The sequence below is a fragment of the Pleurodeles waltl genome, chromosome 4_1 (assembly GCF_031143425.1).
Source record: "Pleurodeles waltl isolate 20211129_DDA chromosome 4_1, aPleWal1.hap1.20221129, whole genome shotgun sequence".
Lineage (NCBI taxonomy): Eukaryota > Metazoa > Chordata > Amphibia > Caudata > Salamandridae > Pleurodeles > Pleurodeles waltl.
The window spans coordinates 46051593-46069143 of NC_090442.1; the positions used below are offsets into that span (position 1 = coordinate 46051593).

Genomic DNA, 17551 nt, shown 5'->3' on the forward strand with positions numbered 1-17551 from the left:
TACCTACGATGGAGGCCTCGTACCAGAACATTTCAGGAACCCTTTGTAGCGGGTCAAACTGAGGAGTGTTAAGAAAGGAGACAGAGGGGTCCTTTAAAGCAATTTAAAATATGGCTTCACCATGAGTTTTTATTTTAAATTGGGATTCCAGAGACACCAAACCTAGGGGTCTCATCGCTTCACAATTGGAAATTGCACTTATAATATATATTAATAAGGCAATCCCAATGTTAATCTCTGGGAGAGACAGCCTTGCAGTAGTGAAAAATGAATTTGAGTGTTTCACTACCTGGACATTTAAATCTTAAAGATACATATTCAACTTTTTAAATGCACTGCACCCCGTCCTTTGGGCTGTCCAGCACCTAACTTAGGCCTGACTTATATGTATTAAAAATGAAGGCTTGGGCCTGGCAAGAGGGTTAACTTGCCAGGTCGACATGGCAGTTTAAAATTGCACAATCAGGCTCTGCAATGGCAGGCCTGAGTCATGTTTAATGGGCTACTGAAGTGGGTGGCGCAATCAGTGTTGCATGCTTAACAGTAGCATTTAATTACAGACCCTGGGCACAGGTAATGCACTTTAATAGGGACTTATAAGTAAATTAATAATGCCAAATGTGGATAAGCCAGTTTTACCAAGTTTTAAGCAGAGAGCACCTGCACCTTAGCACTGGTTAGCAGTCATAAAGTGCCTAGAGTTCTAAAGCCAGCAACAGCCGGGTCAGGAAAAGAGGAGGAAGGCAGCAAAGTTTGGGGGTGACCTTGCAGAAGGCGCCAGGTCCAACAACACTCGGCTCACAATGACCAGCAAGAGAACAAGATCCTGAAGAAGATCATCACATGGCTCCCCTCCACCACTCACAGAACCGTCACCCAAGCCATCAATCACCAGTAAGGTAGACAATATATATCAAAGCAGTTTATGCTGTGGTCAGCACTCACCTTACCAGAATACTCCTGACCGTACAAAACTCTGTGGGTAGAATCCCCCTCAACCTCCACACTTACCTTACCCCACACTTCAAAGTTCTCTACCGGCTCCTAATCCACAACCAAGCTATCTTCAAACTCCTCACGCACACATACAAAGGTGTATGCAACACTTGTACACACACTTCACGTATACACACACTATGTAAGCCCTGTGCTCCTCAACAACAACATAAACTGTCACAGATCTACTGACACCTCTGCTGAGCTGGACTCCTACTCGCACACATCACCTGCATATGGAGAACCAGATGCATCGGTCTTGCCTTCTGACTCACGCATAAGGCCTGGACTGACATGCCCCTGCACATCAGAACCTTCTTCGTGTTGAATTCTGAAAGAAACTGACTGCTGACTGCATCAACATTACCATTGGTGTCTGCAGTCCTACATCGACATTGATTTCATGGTGTTCCGAGGATTTCTGCTGTATTATATAATGTCACACTTCCTGCATGAGAGATCGCAATCAGTACAGCAGTCCTCTCCCTGTTTAATATCCCTGAAATACTGAAATGTAGAAGAGTGGTTCAGTTTGTTTTTTGCTTGTCTTAAAAAGTCGTGTCACCTTGTCATTGCCCGTCTTCCTAGCACATCTCATAGTCTTTATAGGCCTTTTGGAAACTAAAGTAATCCCACCCATCCTCAGTGAATAGAAGGTATAGATTTTTTTTTTAATGCTTTATTGAGCACATGGACAGACATTGTCATACACTATAAAGCATTCTCTAAGTATCACAGTGTGGTATACATACGTAACACCATATATATATATATATATATATATATATATATATATATATATATATATATATATATATATATATATATATAGGGATTTCGTCTATATAGGTTATCCACATACAGTTTTCTAGCCTTTTTCCTCGAAATATCCAAGGTAATTAAGAATGTTCCCTCTGCCCCACCTGCTCCTTTCTAATCACTCCATTCAGCAACAGTACAGATGTTAATACTTGGCACATCTGCACTTAAATAGTAAATAAGCAAATAGATCAGACCTGTGGAGATCTGCGTCCCTAACCTTTTCATGAAATAATGGAATACGGACACTCATGTTTTGACAAGCATACACAGAGGTGTGGAATTTAGTAAAATATCTGCTTGTTCATGGGACAGGTTGCTTCATAAATGTACTTTCCGTGTAAAATAATCCACTTGTCTCTTTGGTGCCACGTACTGCGACGATAAATTATGGCAACAATCCCATAATTAGGGTGCAGTCTTTATAAGAGTTTCGATAATAGCCTCTCTGATTATGCCAGAGCTAGTACTAAAGCAGGGCATCAATACTAGCAGTGCCTGCATTTTGCCACCTTTCCACAGAGTTACATACTGGGCCTGGAGGTAGCGTTAAGCAATGGATCCATGATGGGAATGCGCTTAGGTGCAAACTTACCAAATTGGATGCTTTAAGGGTTTTCACCAGCTGTAATCATTTCTAAAACTGAGCAAGGTTGGAAATTTACTCCTGACATGGGCAGAAATAAAACTTCTTCCACGGTTGGGGAAAAAGTAGTTGGAAGGAAAGTGAACTTTTAAACAAAAACAGATTTTAACATGAGGCACCTCTACACATGCATATTTGCTCGTGATAAAATGCAGTTCACAAATATTTTCTAGGAGTACGATTTCCTGGCCTACTTCTGTACATTATTGTGAATTCATGAAAGCTGTAAATTTGCACTAATGCAAAAGCATATATCATGGATGTACTTGTGTGGCTTTATTTAAGAATTTGGCCCTTATGACGTCTTGAGTTAACCAAGACCTTTTGTTTTTATTAAAAGTTTGTCTCTCTCTCCCTCTAGTGACTGGCTTCACTGTGAGTGGAAGTATTCTGTTCTTTAACAAGGACCATATCGGCACACAAAGTAGTTTTTGTTCAGTGCTAGGATATACAGTGCAATGTGTGCTTTTTGAGACCAAAACATGTTATTGGCTTTTGCCAAAGTTTGTTATAATGCTGAGGGCCTGGCATCTTCCACAACAATAACATTTTACAAAAACGATGTCATCTGAAGACACTCATTGACAAATTCAAAAGGCTGATCACCAACGTCAGACCTATTGGCTTTGCCAATGATTCTTTATTTTCATGTTTCCCATAATCTAGTTAACATTGATTGCACTTTATGAATATGTTTGGGAATACAAGCATGCATCAACACATTTTAGTAGATGATGCTTCAAAGAAATGGTAACTAAAATTTCAAAGTAGTTTAGCAAAACGTTTTTTTCCTAGTTACATTTTTTCTGAACATTTAAATTGAAAGCAAAGACTATCAACCTTGCTTTGACGCTTTTGAAAATATTTGCATCTAATTAGAGAGCATTCTGGGAGCATTACACATAGCCTCATCTTGCTAAACTTTGCAATCGTATTTACAAATGTGTATACTGGGACCACTGTCAGCAGTGCAGTCCAAGCTTACAACAGTTCCTTAGAGGGCTCATCCTAATAATAAAGGCTTTGCATTAATGAACCATGAATATAAGTTCAAACAGCATTAACATATGGACACAAATATTACATCAGCTGCAGACAATGCCCTTCCCTAATCCATAATGTGGTACTGTAAACTGGCAGCCAAAGGGTTTGTGCTGCAGAGTGCTGGGCCCACTTGTCCCAAGGACAAAATAAACATGAAAACTTGTTGCCCTTGACCCCAAGCAATATGTCCTTGTAGCCGAGCTTTAGGAATTCCACACCCCTGCATACGTTTAGTTCAGGGTGGGTGTGTATCGTCTTTAGTAGCATTTTTTAATTGCTACAGAAGGGTGACCCAGGCCTGGGCTATGAAGTATTCCCTTAGGTCAGGTCGCTCCTCTCTGTATAATAGGATGCTTTCAGATCCGCCCCAAGAAAGCAGAGTTCTTGCCCAAAATGTTATGTTATGGGCGACAGGTTTTTACACTGTAATATTCTGCATTGCTAGGAGCAGGACTAGGGCAATGAACCTGATCCCGGGCCTCTCAAGTGGAGGGTGAGGGAATTGCCTCAGTGGCACTCTCCATGAGGAATTCTTTATTGTAAAGCATGTTGCAGTATTACCTGAGACCAGTAGGACAGAAGTTATGAGCCGGACCAAAGCGCACAATGGAGATTTGCACTGCGGAGCGAGCAGCGAGAGCACACCGCTGTGGCCCCCTACAAAATCCTATTGATCCGGGCTGGTGTGAGGGAAGCCAAGTTTAGTATGTTGAATTCACTGTATTTGAATTGGGACCCCCTGAATACCCTATGACAATATCCTAGTATTTTATTCCAGTTGGCGTTCTTAAATGATTTACCTAGGTCTGCCTCCCATACAGTCCTAAGTGGTGCTCTAGATTGATCTTCCTGGTTTAGGAATGCCCTATAAATCCATTTTATCAATTTACTCCATGTGCCAGTTGTCTAAAGTATTTGGTATACTTCGTGTGACGGTGGCGCTATGTGTCTAGTGCGGAAAAAAGTGTGAATTGATTGCCTAATACATTCGTAAGTGAGGAGCTGCCCAGAGGGAGATCCTAATCAGTCAGGAAGTCTATCATCTTGCCTTCATAAAGCCTCGCTGCATGCCAGAGTGCGTGCTAGGGCTGTAACTGTCCTGCTGTAACCGTCCAGTTTTAATGGGAAGGCCAAATAAGGGCATTCAAGAGCAAAGGGTGCAGGTGTACCAGTCAGTTTATTAGCTCTGGTGAGTCATGCTAGTGCTGTCCGGAGTAGTCCCATAGAATGCGGGACAAGGTGGTTAGTGGGAAACAGGAGGTAATGCATCAGGCCTTCCTGGAAGTCAGTTGTAGTGAGCCCAGTCTCCCATTGCAACTGCTCAGTTAGATAATATTGTTCAAACTCCGGGAGGGCCAGCCCTCTGACTGTCACTGGGAGCTTCAATGTGGCAAGGGCTACCCAACAGCATCCAGTGCCCCAAGGCAACATGATCAGAAATGAATCCAGCTGCCTAAAGAAGAAGCGTGGGACTAGCAAGGGAGGCTTAATAAAATAAGAACTAAGGCAAAACCACCATCTTTACCAGTGCCCTATCGCTGATTAAGGGAGGGAGCACCTGAAGGTCACCTGAGATCAAAGTATTCACAATGCTCTGCCCAAATGTCTATCAAGTAGGCCCTTAAGCAAGTGGTAAATGTTGATTCCCAGGTATCTAAAGGTGCCTATTTCACATTGCAGTCTGGGGTCTAGAGGTGCCTAGAGATGGAGCTTGCAGTGCTGTTGTAGTGGGAAAATGCAGGATCTGGCCCAGATCAATTTAAGGAACGAAACAACCGCAAATTCGATTAATTCTGGAGTAGCAGAGGATAGGTCAGCAGTCACATCCCAAACATACAGGAGAAGGTCATCATAAGGACAAAGCAATGTGATCAGAGATGAATCCAGCTGTCTAAAGAAGGAGCGTGGAACTTGCAAAGGAGGATGAATAAAATAAAATAAGAAGCACTGCAAAACCACCATCTTTATCTATGCCGTATCACTGATTAAGGGAGGGAGAGCTAGAAGGTCACCTGGGGTCAATGCGTTCACAGTGCTTTGCCCAAATTTCCATGGAGTAGGTCTGTAGGTGAGTGGTAAATGTTGATTCCCAGGTACCTAAAGGTACCTATTCCATATTGCAACCTGGGGTCTAGTCGTGCCCCAGAATAGAGCTTGCAGTTCTGTCGAATGGGAAAATGCAGGGTTTGGCCCAGTTTAATTTAAGAAACTAAACCTCCACAAATTTGGTTTATACTTGAGTTATAGTGAATAGGTCAGTAGTCGCATCCCAGACATAATGGCGAAGGTCATCAGAATATAAGGACACAGCGTGAGTTGTGCCCCTTATCAGTATACCCCAGTCTGAACCAAGGTGGCATCAGCGGGCTCCTAAATGCTCCATGGCCATGGCGACCAACCGTGGTGAAAGTGGGAAGCCCACTGACCACAAAGCTGAGATGTCCTTTCCACTTTTTACCCAAGCGGAAGGAGCAGAGTAAATGATTTGTATCCTTTTCCGCCGGACCCACTCCAAATAATTGTATCACTCTTTCTGCATATATATTCCCAATGCAAGGAGTCGCAGGCCTTCTTCAGCTTCAGAGCAACACACACCGCATTGGTTAACAAATCTGCCAATTCATCTTTAATGTGCCATAGTCTGCGAAGATTAAGGGAGGTGCTACTCCCCAGTATGAACCCTGTCCTCTCTTCATGGATTTTGGTAGGTAATTCAGGTAATAAGTGGTAAACCAGCAATTTAGTTAAGATTTTATAGTCTGTGTTGAAAATGTCGATAGGATGCCAAGTCTGAGGTGGCTTTGTGCGGATTCAGTAAAGTGGAGATGAGTGCTTCTTTATAGGCCGAAGGAAGATTGCCCAAAGCATACATGGCCTCAATCAGTTTTATTAGCGTGAGCGCCAGATATTGGGCGAATTGAGTATAAAATCCCTTTCCTTAGGAGCGTATGAATATCTTTGGCTATAATAGGGATAATCAGGATTCCAGGGATAACTGGGTAAGTCATAAAGAGGCGACAAAGTGGTCAAACAAAGAGTCCAAGATTGGCAGTTGGGCCCTATATAATTTTCTGTAATAAACATGGAAAGCGCTGTTAATGGCTTGCTGGCTGTAGGATGTTTCTCTAGATGGCAGAGTGACAGAGAATGGAGAAGCGTTATTGTGCCAGGGCGAGACAGGTTTCGCCAATAGGCGGCCAGATTTGGCTCTCTCATTGTGCGTTCATGTCAGGTGGGCTGCAAAATTGTGGCACAGGAGCAGTTTCAACCTAACATAGATTGTCTCATGCCCCACGCCAGTCGTCTAATTTAACAGGTGAAGTTTGTATTATTGGGTCTAGCTCAAGAAGGGAGGTTTCAGCTTTTGCAATGTCTGTGAATATTAACCTTTGAGCACCCACTATAGTTTTAATACACAAGCCACTCAAGACCACTTTAGAGGTCTCCCACTCTATCAAAGGGTAGGAGAAGCTCCCTGTATTGTACTTGAAAAATCTATCAATGTGGTCGAACAACGTCTGAGAGAACACTGCATCATCTATAGTATAGTATAGTAACTGCTAGCCTCCAGGTGGGGAACGGGGAAGGCATGTCATCCCAGGTTATTGTCATGACCAGAGATTTGTGGTCCGATAGGACCTGGGGCCTCTAGAGTTTGGAAGTGCCTTCTATGTGGCGGTTCAGAGATCAGATAAATCTATTCAGTTGTGAATGTAGTTCATGAAATGGAGAATAAAAGGAAAATTATGGTGTGTTGGTAGTTTGAGATGCCATGTGTAAACTAATTCTCAATGGGTCAGTCATTGACGGATGTGTTTGGAGTTGAGGAGCATGTGGGACTGCAGGAGTAGGGGTGTCGTTCTGTCTAGGTGTATATCAAGGACACTATTGAAATCCCCCCCATGATCCACGGTTCTGTCGGCCAATCAGTCATGATAATTGTCAATCGAGTCCTGAAGGCCAGTTTGTCCACATAGATGGCTCTCAGATTTAGTAGATGGCCATTAAGTCTGCCTCTGACAAGTAGAAAACAACTTTCAGTGTCAGTTTGAATCTCCTCTACTTTAATAGGGACCACTACTCTAATCCAGAGCACTACCCCACAGGCATATGCAGAGACACCAGTGCCAGGTAGCTGACCATGCCATTTAGACTCCAGTCTAATCACATCTGTGGACATTAAGTAGGTTTCCCTGCAAACAGACAATGTGTACTTGCCAGTGGAGTAGTGCTGCGTGTCCTTTATAGCACTTTTTCACCAAGTTCATACCCCTGATGTTTCAGGTAATCAAGTTGTAGATGTCAGCAAATTTTTAGGGTTATGTACTAGCAGTCATGACCACCAAACAATGCTTCGGGTGCAGTGAATATGTGTAATGTACTGTAATGGGCAGAGTGTAGGGGGAGGTGTGGTGCATAGGGAGCAACTAGTGGCAGTAAACTAAATACATGCTAATAGGACAGATCAAAATACAGCTATCCAACAGACATCAGAAATAAACAAAACCCCAATGAGGGAAAGGGTGGCACAATAAAACCATTTCAGTCCCCACAACATATATGTTAAGAGAATAGTTTGAGGAATGCGTCCTTTGCAAAGAGAGTTTCAGTCCCGCTGTTGAGCCTCTGTAGATCATGTGATCAGGCCAGCCCATACAAATAAGTAACAAGGGTCCTGAGGATGCTCTGTGGTGCAGAGGAAGAGGCTGAGTGGCATACGAAGATGGTGTCAGGTGAGGCCCCTTGTAGCTAGGGACATAAGATCGTCAGTTGGGGGGTTCTCCAATAGGTCTTCGATAGATTGTGCCGTTAAAAACAGTAGTGTTTGTGAAACTGAGACAGACCCTTCAGACATCTGATCATCGCCAGATATATTAGAGTCTGCGGAAAGCAAGTATGGGGTCGCTGATAGTCCCTGCAATGAGAACACGGTGGCCACCTCCTCTTGTCACTCCTTCCAGCTCATGGCAAGTGTGGGAGGTCCATGCCTCAGCCTTCAGGAGCAGTCTCTGGACAGCGGCTGAGATCTGGTTAATTCTGGTAGCAGTAAAAGACAGGGCTGGAGAGCAATTATAAACACCCTTTTGTCAAACGTTTCCAGCCAGTCCCACACTGCCATTTGGCTGTGTAAAACAAAGTGAGTGTGTCTGCCATCAGATATCCAACATCTGGCAGGGAATAAAAGGGCATATTTGAGTACTACATGACGTCATTTCTTCTTGACTTGGATTTGGTCTGCCATTGTATAGTCTGGAATGAACATCACTTTTGTGTTGATGTACCTGACGGTGCCTTTCTCATGAGCCGCTGATAGTATCACATCTCGGTTGTGATAATAAAGTAGTTTCATAACCATGGGTCTGGTGGAGGGGTGCGTCTGGCAGGGACTCCGGGCATGTTCTATATCAGAAAGTGAAGAGATGGCCTCAGGGGTGAGATCCTGTTTGATCCAGCGTTCCAAGAAGGCCATGGGGTTCTTTCTTCTGCTTCCTCTGATAAGCCTTAAAAACTGAAGGTTTTTTGACGGGAGCATTCTTCATTTGGGTTTACTTTCAGCTTTGTGTAATCATTCCAGGATCGATTGAATTGATTTGGGCATGTTGTGGGTGTTTGTCTTAATCCTTTCAGAGAGTTTTTGTTGTTTTTTCCTGGAAAATCACCAGGTTAATAGTGAAGGAATCAAATTTGGCCTCAAAAGCTTCTTGGGGTTCTGCAGTGGCTGCCACAATGCTATCTAGTTTATCCAGCAGGGTGCTGGTCTCTGTGTGTGATTCCAACTGTCCCAACTCTCTGAAGTTGTAGCCATTTGATCCCGCTTTGTTGAGGTGAGTGTTGATGGCAGATAAGATGTCTGGGTTAAGGGATAAGACGGTATTTTGGTCCTTAGCTATAGTGCCCCTTTTTGCCTTCCCATGCAGAGAGAGTGTGAGATGCACAGCGTGCCCAGTGATGGGGATAAAGTGAAATCTGGACACAGTTAATGCAGCACAGCTAACTTGGAGACCTGGCACACCCATGAACCATTTAGACAATCACACATGGACAGACGAGCAGTAGGAGCTCAAGTTATGGAGATCTCTCTTTTTCAGAAACTTAGATATTTTAATTGACACTGCCTGCCATTTCACCATGGTTGGCTGACTTCTCATGTTTTAATCCCCAATTCACGTTAGTACTAAGTGTGAGGGATAAGCCTCACCTAGGTGACTCAAAAGTACTGTACTTCCCATCTCTGGCACAGTAGGCCTTTTTGATCCCCCAGCAATAGTCTGTTGAGTCCGCCACCTCCTGTTCTCTTTTGGCTGGACTCCCTCTTGACTGTCGCATTTCCACTTAACTCAGTTCTAGATTTCATCTGTTTTTAAGACTGAACCTTTGCAGATGCTGGATTTCATTTTCCCTTTTCTCAACTTCCTATCTTTTCTGCCATATGATTATGTTCTTGATCCCGTATGCGTTCCCTATGTCATATGTTGTATGTATGCTCAGAGTTTAGATTTTCCAAGGTGTAAAATGTCAAAAAAGTCTCAACTCTATTGAATGTGGAGATGCTGGAATTATCCATTACTTTCCTTGCTTCCAAAAATGTAGTAACAAAAAGACTGCAATTACCACAACACATTGGAATTCCTAACTACAGAAGACTAAACCGGGTGCACTATCACATCTCGCTAGATCACAATTAAAACCCCCATGCATGCAGCCAGTCCTTCTCTCCGACGATGCACATTGAACACCATTTACCATAAGAAATCTTTTATTTTGGCCACCAGGACCATAAGAAGTACAAATGCAATATAAAATGCATCATAATAGTTAAAACAATACTTTTCAGGGCATGAAAAGTGAATGTGCAACAAGGCAGTACAGTAAAACTTTAAAATGTCAGCTGACACATACAAAAGCACTTAAAATACACAATAAAAGGACAAGAGATAGTGCTGCAGTTCAAAATGTAAACACAGAGGTATAACACAAAGTTCAACCTAAAAACGCCCTTCGATGGAGTATCCTCGTAGCACCCAAGAACTTAGTTAAAGCGATTATATGGTTGTAACTACGTGCAACCCAATGGAGCAGCTCTTTCTAGAGCCTGTAGCATCAGGCTCCCCTTAAATAAAACCAATGTTGTACACATCGTGAGACCAGATACAACAGGCACCAAGAATCAGGGTTTGTGTCAGCCCCCTGCCCTCTTCCTTAAGCACCATATCTTGAATAAATAACTAGAAACAGCAAAGACTATAAACTGGGCAGTGTTCATCCTAAGTCCTCTTAATGCCTCAGAGCAACCAGAGAAACTTAAATTACGACAGACTGGGATTATCCAAACAGATCTAAGCCTCCTATAGTTTGGACATAGGAAGAGGACATGCGGCTCTGTCTTGTCCCCATGTCCACACGGTGGACACAGACTGTCCACCAACAATTGACCCTTCCGGCTTTACTTACATAACATTAAAAACAAAAAGGAGATAAATTAGGAGGAGTATCACTAACTGGATCATCCCAGTGAACCAATAAGAAAATCATCTTTGGACAATTCATAACCAAATGTGACAGGAGCTGGGAAAATAAAAGGAAAGAAACACAGCACGGGTGGCATTATGACTCCCAGCCACAACGATGGTAGGATAATACTGTGCCTTTCATGAAATGGAGACTTTCTGACACTTAAAAGACGTTAGACACAATGTACTCCAAAGGTCTCATTCATATTTCAGTGTAAGGGTTACTCCATCACAAACCTAACGGGTATCCCATCTTCCTTATTGGGAGTGCATTTTATCCTGTGGTAACTATAGTAGGGTAACCAGGGATATCTGTTACATTTGTGATGACATAACCAGTCCACTAAACTCCAAATTAAGCCTCAAATGTGCAATCAGCATTGTAGGAGCAAGAGCCAGCATTACAGGAAGGGTGCTTACAGGCAGGTGTACTACCAGAGGCGCTGAAAAAGGCATCTGAGTTGGAGAGAGTGGACTGATAAGAAATTAACCCTTGTATATGCTGTTGGTATGCCCAAGAAGCAGAGTGTTTCTTAGCATTCTTTTGTATCTTTTGTATTGTCTGACTTCTGGACCCTCACCTGGATCTCCCCCTCAAGGAAGACAGCCTCTAGGTGTTGGGCTAAGGCTCTGCTGCCCTCATGTAAAGGGTCAAAGTGGTAACACCCATGCAGCAAGTGTCCATATCAGCCGCAGGAATGAGATACAGTGTACACCAATACCCAGCACAGAAAATGCCAGAAACAGACCTCAAAAGGAACACATAGCTACATGTTCACCCCGTCTGTTTCTACCTCATAAGTAGCTACCTGTGCACTTCCTCTGTATGTCCCAGTGAGCTTCTTCAATGGTGCATGTGATCCTTGTACTGCCAACCATGGCCATTTGACTATACGATCATTACCTGATTTCTGCTGTGTGCATGCGTCGAGTCACTCTCCTGCTTTGGCTAACCATGAACCCTGTAGACTGAGTATGCAGACATAAGGAGTAGGGGAGGTGATGAACAGGTATTGAGGTAAAACTGAATTAAAGAAATGCTTAAAGGTGTAAATGCTGTACTCTTCTGCAAGCAAAGGACACCTCCTCCCGCTCTGCCGATGCCCCATCCGGATGCAACGTAGCATCGTGGCACCAACCAGCGAATATTAAGTCAGATACCATTGAGAGGGAAAACATGCAAAAAAATGAATATTATGCACATATATTTGATGGCTGCCGGGATATATCAAGTAAATTATTGCTTGTGATGGATTCTCTATAATCATGACTAAATGACTGATATAATTGAATATTAAGTAATATGAGTCAATATTTATTTTCCTTATCAGCACACACAATGTAAAGACAGCTCATTACAATGAAAACCCTGGAAGAGCTACAGCTTGAAATTCAAATTGATCCAAACTTTATTTACTTTAGAAGGAAGGGAAAAATAAATATCAGGGCCATACCATGCACGCTGCCCTAGTGTCAAGGATACAGATAGTAAGGCAAGAGAAAATCCACCACAAGTGATGATAGTGCTCCAATTTTCCACCAAATGCTTGAACCAGCCCCCGGAAGGTTGTGAAAAGTGGCAAAGATAACTTAACGAATAGCAAGGTAAAGACAGGGGTTGGAATTTTAGCTGATCCAGTGTGAACATGAGAGTAATGTGAAGAAAAGTGTGAATTGAGTTACCTTTATTATATACTTCCTGAAGAGTTACCTTCATTATATACTTCCTGAAGTTACCTTTGTTATGTACTTTTTAAGAGCTTCCTTTGTTATGCACTTCCCGAAGTGTTAACTTTGTTAGACACTTCTTGAAATAAAAAAAAAAGACATTCTGATCCATTTCTTTTTTTTCATAATCTGTTCTTGTTTAAGTTAAATCTTGACCACATGCTTCTACCTAAAGCTGACACTAGTATGTAGGTGGACTTTGAGAGTCCTTTCTTAACTAAGTTACCCTGTGAACACGGATGAATGACCTCCTTTTCTGAAGTAACTAAGATTTGACATGTTCAACAGAACCTTTGGTTAAATATCTGTGTATGGCAAAATATCCCTTGGTAACTTGCAAAGATGGTAAAGAAGAAACTCATTTTACAACTATTTAAATATTGTGATTTCATATTCTGTTAAATCTCCATTAAGTGATTTTAAATCTCTTTACATCCAACAGGAAAGAAGCCTTGAATGCACAAAATGATTATGAAGAATTACAATAATGATGTAAATCTGCAAAAAAAAGGCCAGAAATAATGAGCTCCAATGTTCACGTAAACATCAGTGCATTCTGAGACAGAGGAACTTGAACATAAACTGACAGATTCAGGAAGAAGTCAAGAGCAATTCAGTGACTGTAAGAGTCTGAGCTGTGCATCGCCATACAAGATGGCGAAGAAGTGACCTCTAGAAAATTAAGGCAACAACACTGACAAGTCACGCCTAGTGTAAAAATGTGTTCAAAACCAGCTTTGATCATGAAGTCGGTATTATATGGCTAGATCGGTGCTCTGCTTTCTAAAATGATACAACACCATCATTCAGTGCTGTAGGTGTATTGTAAACTCTTCCTGGCTAAACCACAGAAACAAGAGAAAAGTACATTGGAGTGAAGCCAGACAACTAAAGGGAGGAGGGAGAGAATTTCTGCTGTCTAAAACACAGAGTACTATCCTAATTTTCGCAGACAAAAAGGAAGCCAAGTCTTTACCCACAAGCATGCAAAGAATCTTTAATCATATTATGAATGTGTCATGTATTTAGTGAGTCTTGTATTTTATTGTTAAATTTGAAAGCAAGCAGCCAATATACATGCATACAGAGAATGTGACAATTAACGCAAGTGATTTATCCATAATGATAGCCCTTCAGGAAACTCAGTCATGGGATGTAGACAAGTACGTACCTGTCGCAGAGACACTAACCAAGAAAGAAGTATCAGACATACGCATTGAGCATCAGTTATCAAACCTCCAAAAACATCAGCAAACACACACTGGGGAAAAACCATACCAGTGCAATGATTGTGGAAGTAGTTTTAGTGACTCTTCAACATTAAGGAATCATCCGCGAACACACCCAGGGGAATGTGAGAATAAAACAAGTGCTTTATCAGGTGTGTTGGCTCATCAGGAAACACAGTCATTGGAAGTAGACAAATATATACTAGACCCAGAGACCCTAACCAAGAAAGAAGACTCATACACATGCAGTAAGAGCTTTAGTTTCTCATTGCAAAACAAATACCATCAGCGAACACACACAAGGGAAAAACCATACTGTTGCCATGAATGTAAGAAGAGCTTCGGTCAGTTATCACGTCTCCAAAGCCATCAGCGAACACACACAGGGGAAAAACCATACCATTGCAGTGAATGTGTGAAGAGCTTTCGTTGGTTATCAAACCTCCAGTTACATCAACGAACACATACAGAGGAAAAACCATACCTTTGCAATGAATGTATGAGGTGCTTCAGGAGGTTATCGCACCTCCAAATACATCAGCAAACACACACAGGGGAAAAACCATACCATTGCAATGAATGTATGAAGGGCTTCAGTCAATTATCACATCTCCAAAGACATCAGCGAACACACACAGGGGAAAAGCCATACCATTGCAGTGAATGTGGAAAGAGCTTTAGTTGGTTATCAAACCTCAAATTACATCAGCGAACACACACTGGAGAAAAACCATACCATTGCAGTGAGTGTAGAAAGAGCTTTAGTCTGTTATCATACCTCCAAAGCCATCAGCGAACACACACAGGGGAAAAGCCATACCATTGCAATGAATGTGGAAGTAATTTTAGTGAATCTTCAACATTAAGGTATCATCAGCGAACACACATAGGGGAGAAACCATACCATTGCAGTGAATGTGTGAAGAGCTTCAGTTGTTTATCAAAACTCCAAGAACATCATCGGACACACACTGGGGAAAAACCATACCATTGCAGTGAGTGTGGAAAGAGCTTTAGTCGGTTATCACACCTCCAAGTACATCAGCGAACACACACTGGGGAAAAGCCATACCATTGCAATGAATGTACAAAGAGCTTTCGTCGGTTATCAAACCTCCAAAGACATCAGCGAACACACACTGGGGAAAAGCCATACCATTGCAGTGAGTGTGGAAAGAGCTTTAGTTGGTTATCATACCTCCAAGTACATCAGCGAACACACACAGGGGAAAAGCCATACCATTGCAATGAATGTGGAAGTAGTTTCAGTGAATCTTCAACATTAAGAAATCATCAGCGAACACACTCTGGGGAGAAACCATACCATTGCAGTGAATGTGGGAAGAGCTTCAGTCGGTTATCAGTCCTGCGAAAACATCAGCAAACACACAAAGGGGAAAAACCATACCATTGCAATGAATGTGTGAAGAGCTTCAGTTGTTTATCAAACCTCCAGATACATCAACGAACACACACTGGGGAAAAACCATACCATTGCAATGTGTGTGTGAAGAGCTTCAGTTGCTTACCAAACCTCCAAAGACATCAGCGAACACACACTGGTGAAAAACCATACAATTGTAATGAATGTGCAAAGAGCTTCAGTCAATTATCACACCTTCAAAAACATCTGCAAACACACACTGGGGAAAAAACATACCAGTGCAGTGAGTGTGGAAAAAGCTTTAGTTGGTTATCACAGCTCCAAGTACATCATCGAACACACACAGGGGAGAAGCCATACCATTGCAATGAATGTGGAAGTAGTTTCAGTGAATCTTCAACATTAAAGGATCATCTGCGAACACACACTGGGGAGAAACCATACCATTGCAATGTCTGTGTGAAGAGCTTCAGTCGGTTATCAGTCCTGCGAAAACATCAGCAAACACACAGAGGGGAGAAACCATACCATTGCAATGAATGTTTGAAGAGCTTCAGTTGCTTATCAAACCTCCAGATACATCACCGAACGCACACTGGGGAAAAACCATATCATTGCAATGACTGTGCGAAGAACTTCAGTTGCTTAACAAACCTCCAAAGACATAAACGAACACACACTGGGGAAAAACCGTACCATTGCAATGAGTGTGTGAAGAGCTTCAGTTGCTTACCAAACCTCCAAAGACATCAACGAACACACACTGGTGAAAAACCGTACCATTGCAATGGATGTGTGAAGAGCTTCAGTCAGTTGTCAAACCTTCAAAGACATCAACAAACACACACTGATTGTGTAAAGAACTTCAGTCAGTCATCACAACTCCAAAGACAACAGTGATCACACATAGAGAAAAAGGTATTTAATTGCACTGAATGTGTGAAGGTCTTTGGTCGATTATCAAATCAACAAAGCCATCAGCGAATTAGGGAAGATGATAAAGTTACAGTTATGTGGGGCATACAAATAACGGATGAAAAAGCAAGTGACGGAAGATCCAATTAGCAAGAATGAAGAAAAACACAAATGTTTGTAGAATTAAAAAGTGTCTGTTGTCAGTGATTGCTCGATTATCTACACAGAAGAACAATGACATATTGGTAAATTACCACAATGTGGACTTAAAGAAACATTGTTAGTTTTAATTCAGTGATATAAAGTTATAAAGAAAAATGTCCATGCATTTAACCTAAAAATTACAGTCAAGAGTCCTAGAACATGACTAAAGAAAGACAACTCCTAGCCACATGGCTACCTGTCATGCATGCATGGCAGGGGTCCACTCAGAATTATTGGTTTAATGATAAGATACCTGTCCATTGCTTTCACTTCAGATGTACAGAATTAGCAGGTGCACATAGTCGCTGGGAAGCCAAGGCCAATTTGCCACCAGACATATGCTGAGCTGCATTTGTCAATATATTGGTGCCTTTAAATGAAAATTACAATCATTTTTTAAAAAAGAGCTAGTGTGAGAAGCTATAAAAATTTAATATTGTTCCTCCTAACATCTGATGACCTGAATGTTCAGTAGTAATTGACCAAAAGTACGAAACAAACAAACTTGAGAGGAATCGTCTAAGTTGCTGAGTTTTATATCAAAAGGTGACTTCATTAGCCTAACAATTCATGTTACACATATGGTGGAGGATGATACTGCATTTCTGCAGGTTAATTATTGGTGTAACAAACTATGGAATCATTTTAGTCTGTATATCTTTGACTGTTTAATCACATATATATTCATTTTTAGACTTGCAATGTATCTAATACTTTTGATGCAATAGTTCCTTGCTTCCCTACCGGTGTTTGAGTTGATTACTTAATGGTAAAATGCATTTTTGTCATTGGTGTATTCTTCGTACTATTAATTTATCATTTTCATGGAAAATACTTAAATTCTAAAATAGATTGTGATTGACTTATTTGCTTACTTTTTGTGAGCTCTTCTGTGATTTTCCTATTTATGAAGTGAGATTGTCTGAAATGTATTTTGCATATGGTAGTAGTATGCCAGAATTTTTTTATTTGGATCATATGGTATTTAAACTGCAAGTCACCTGTTGAAAATACCCCTTCTGACAGGCCTAAACCTTCCTTGTAAATTATAGTAAGTCACCCCTTTGTAGACCTC

At 41.7% G+C, this 17551-nt stretch overlaps 1 protein-coding gene across 1 annotated transcript in view; it reads left to right on the top strand.

Annotated features, from left to right (window-relative positions):
* LOC138286969 (zinc finger protein 208-like) overlaps nt 1–17338 on the top strand; it is a 183059-nt gene extending 165721 nt beyond the window's left edge. The window contains exon 9 of the mRNA XM_069227338.1: nt 13778–17338. Within this exon, the coding sequence (XP_069083439.1) occupies nt 13778–16257 (2480 nt within the window). The 3' untranslated portion in view covers nt 16258–17338. The remainder of the gene's footprint in view (nt 1–13777) is intronic.
* Nucleotides 17339–17551: the final 213 nt, after the last annotated feature.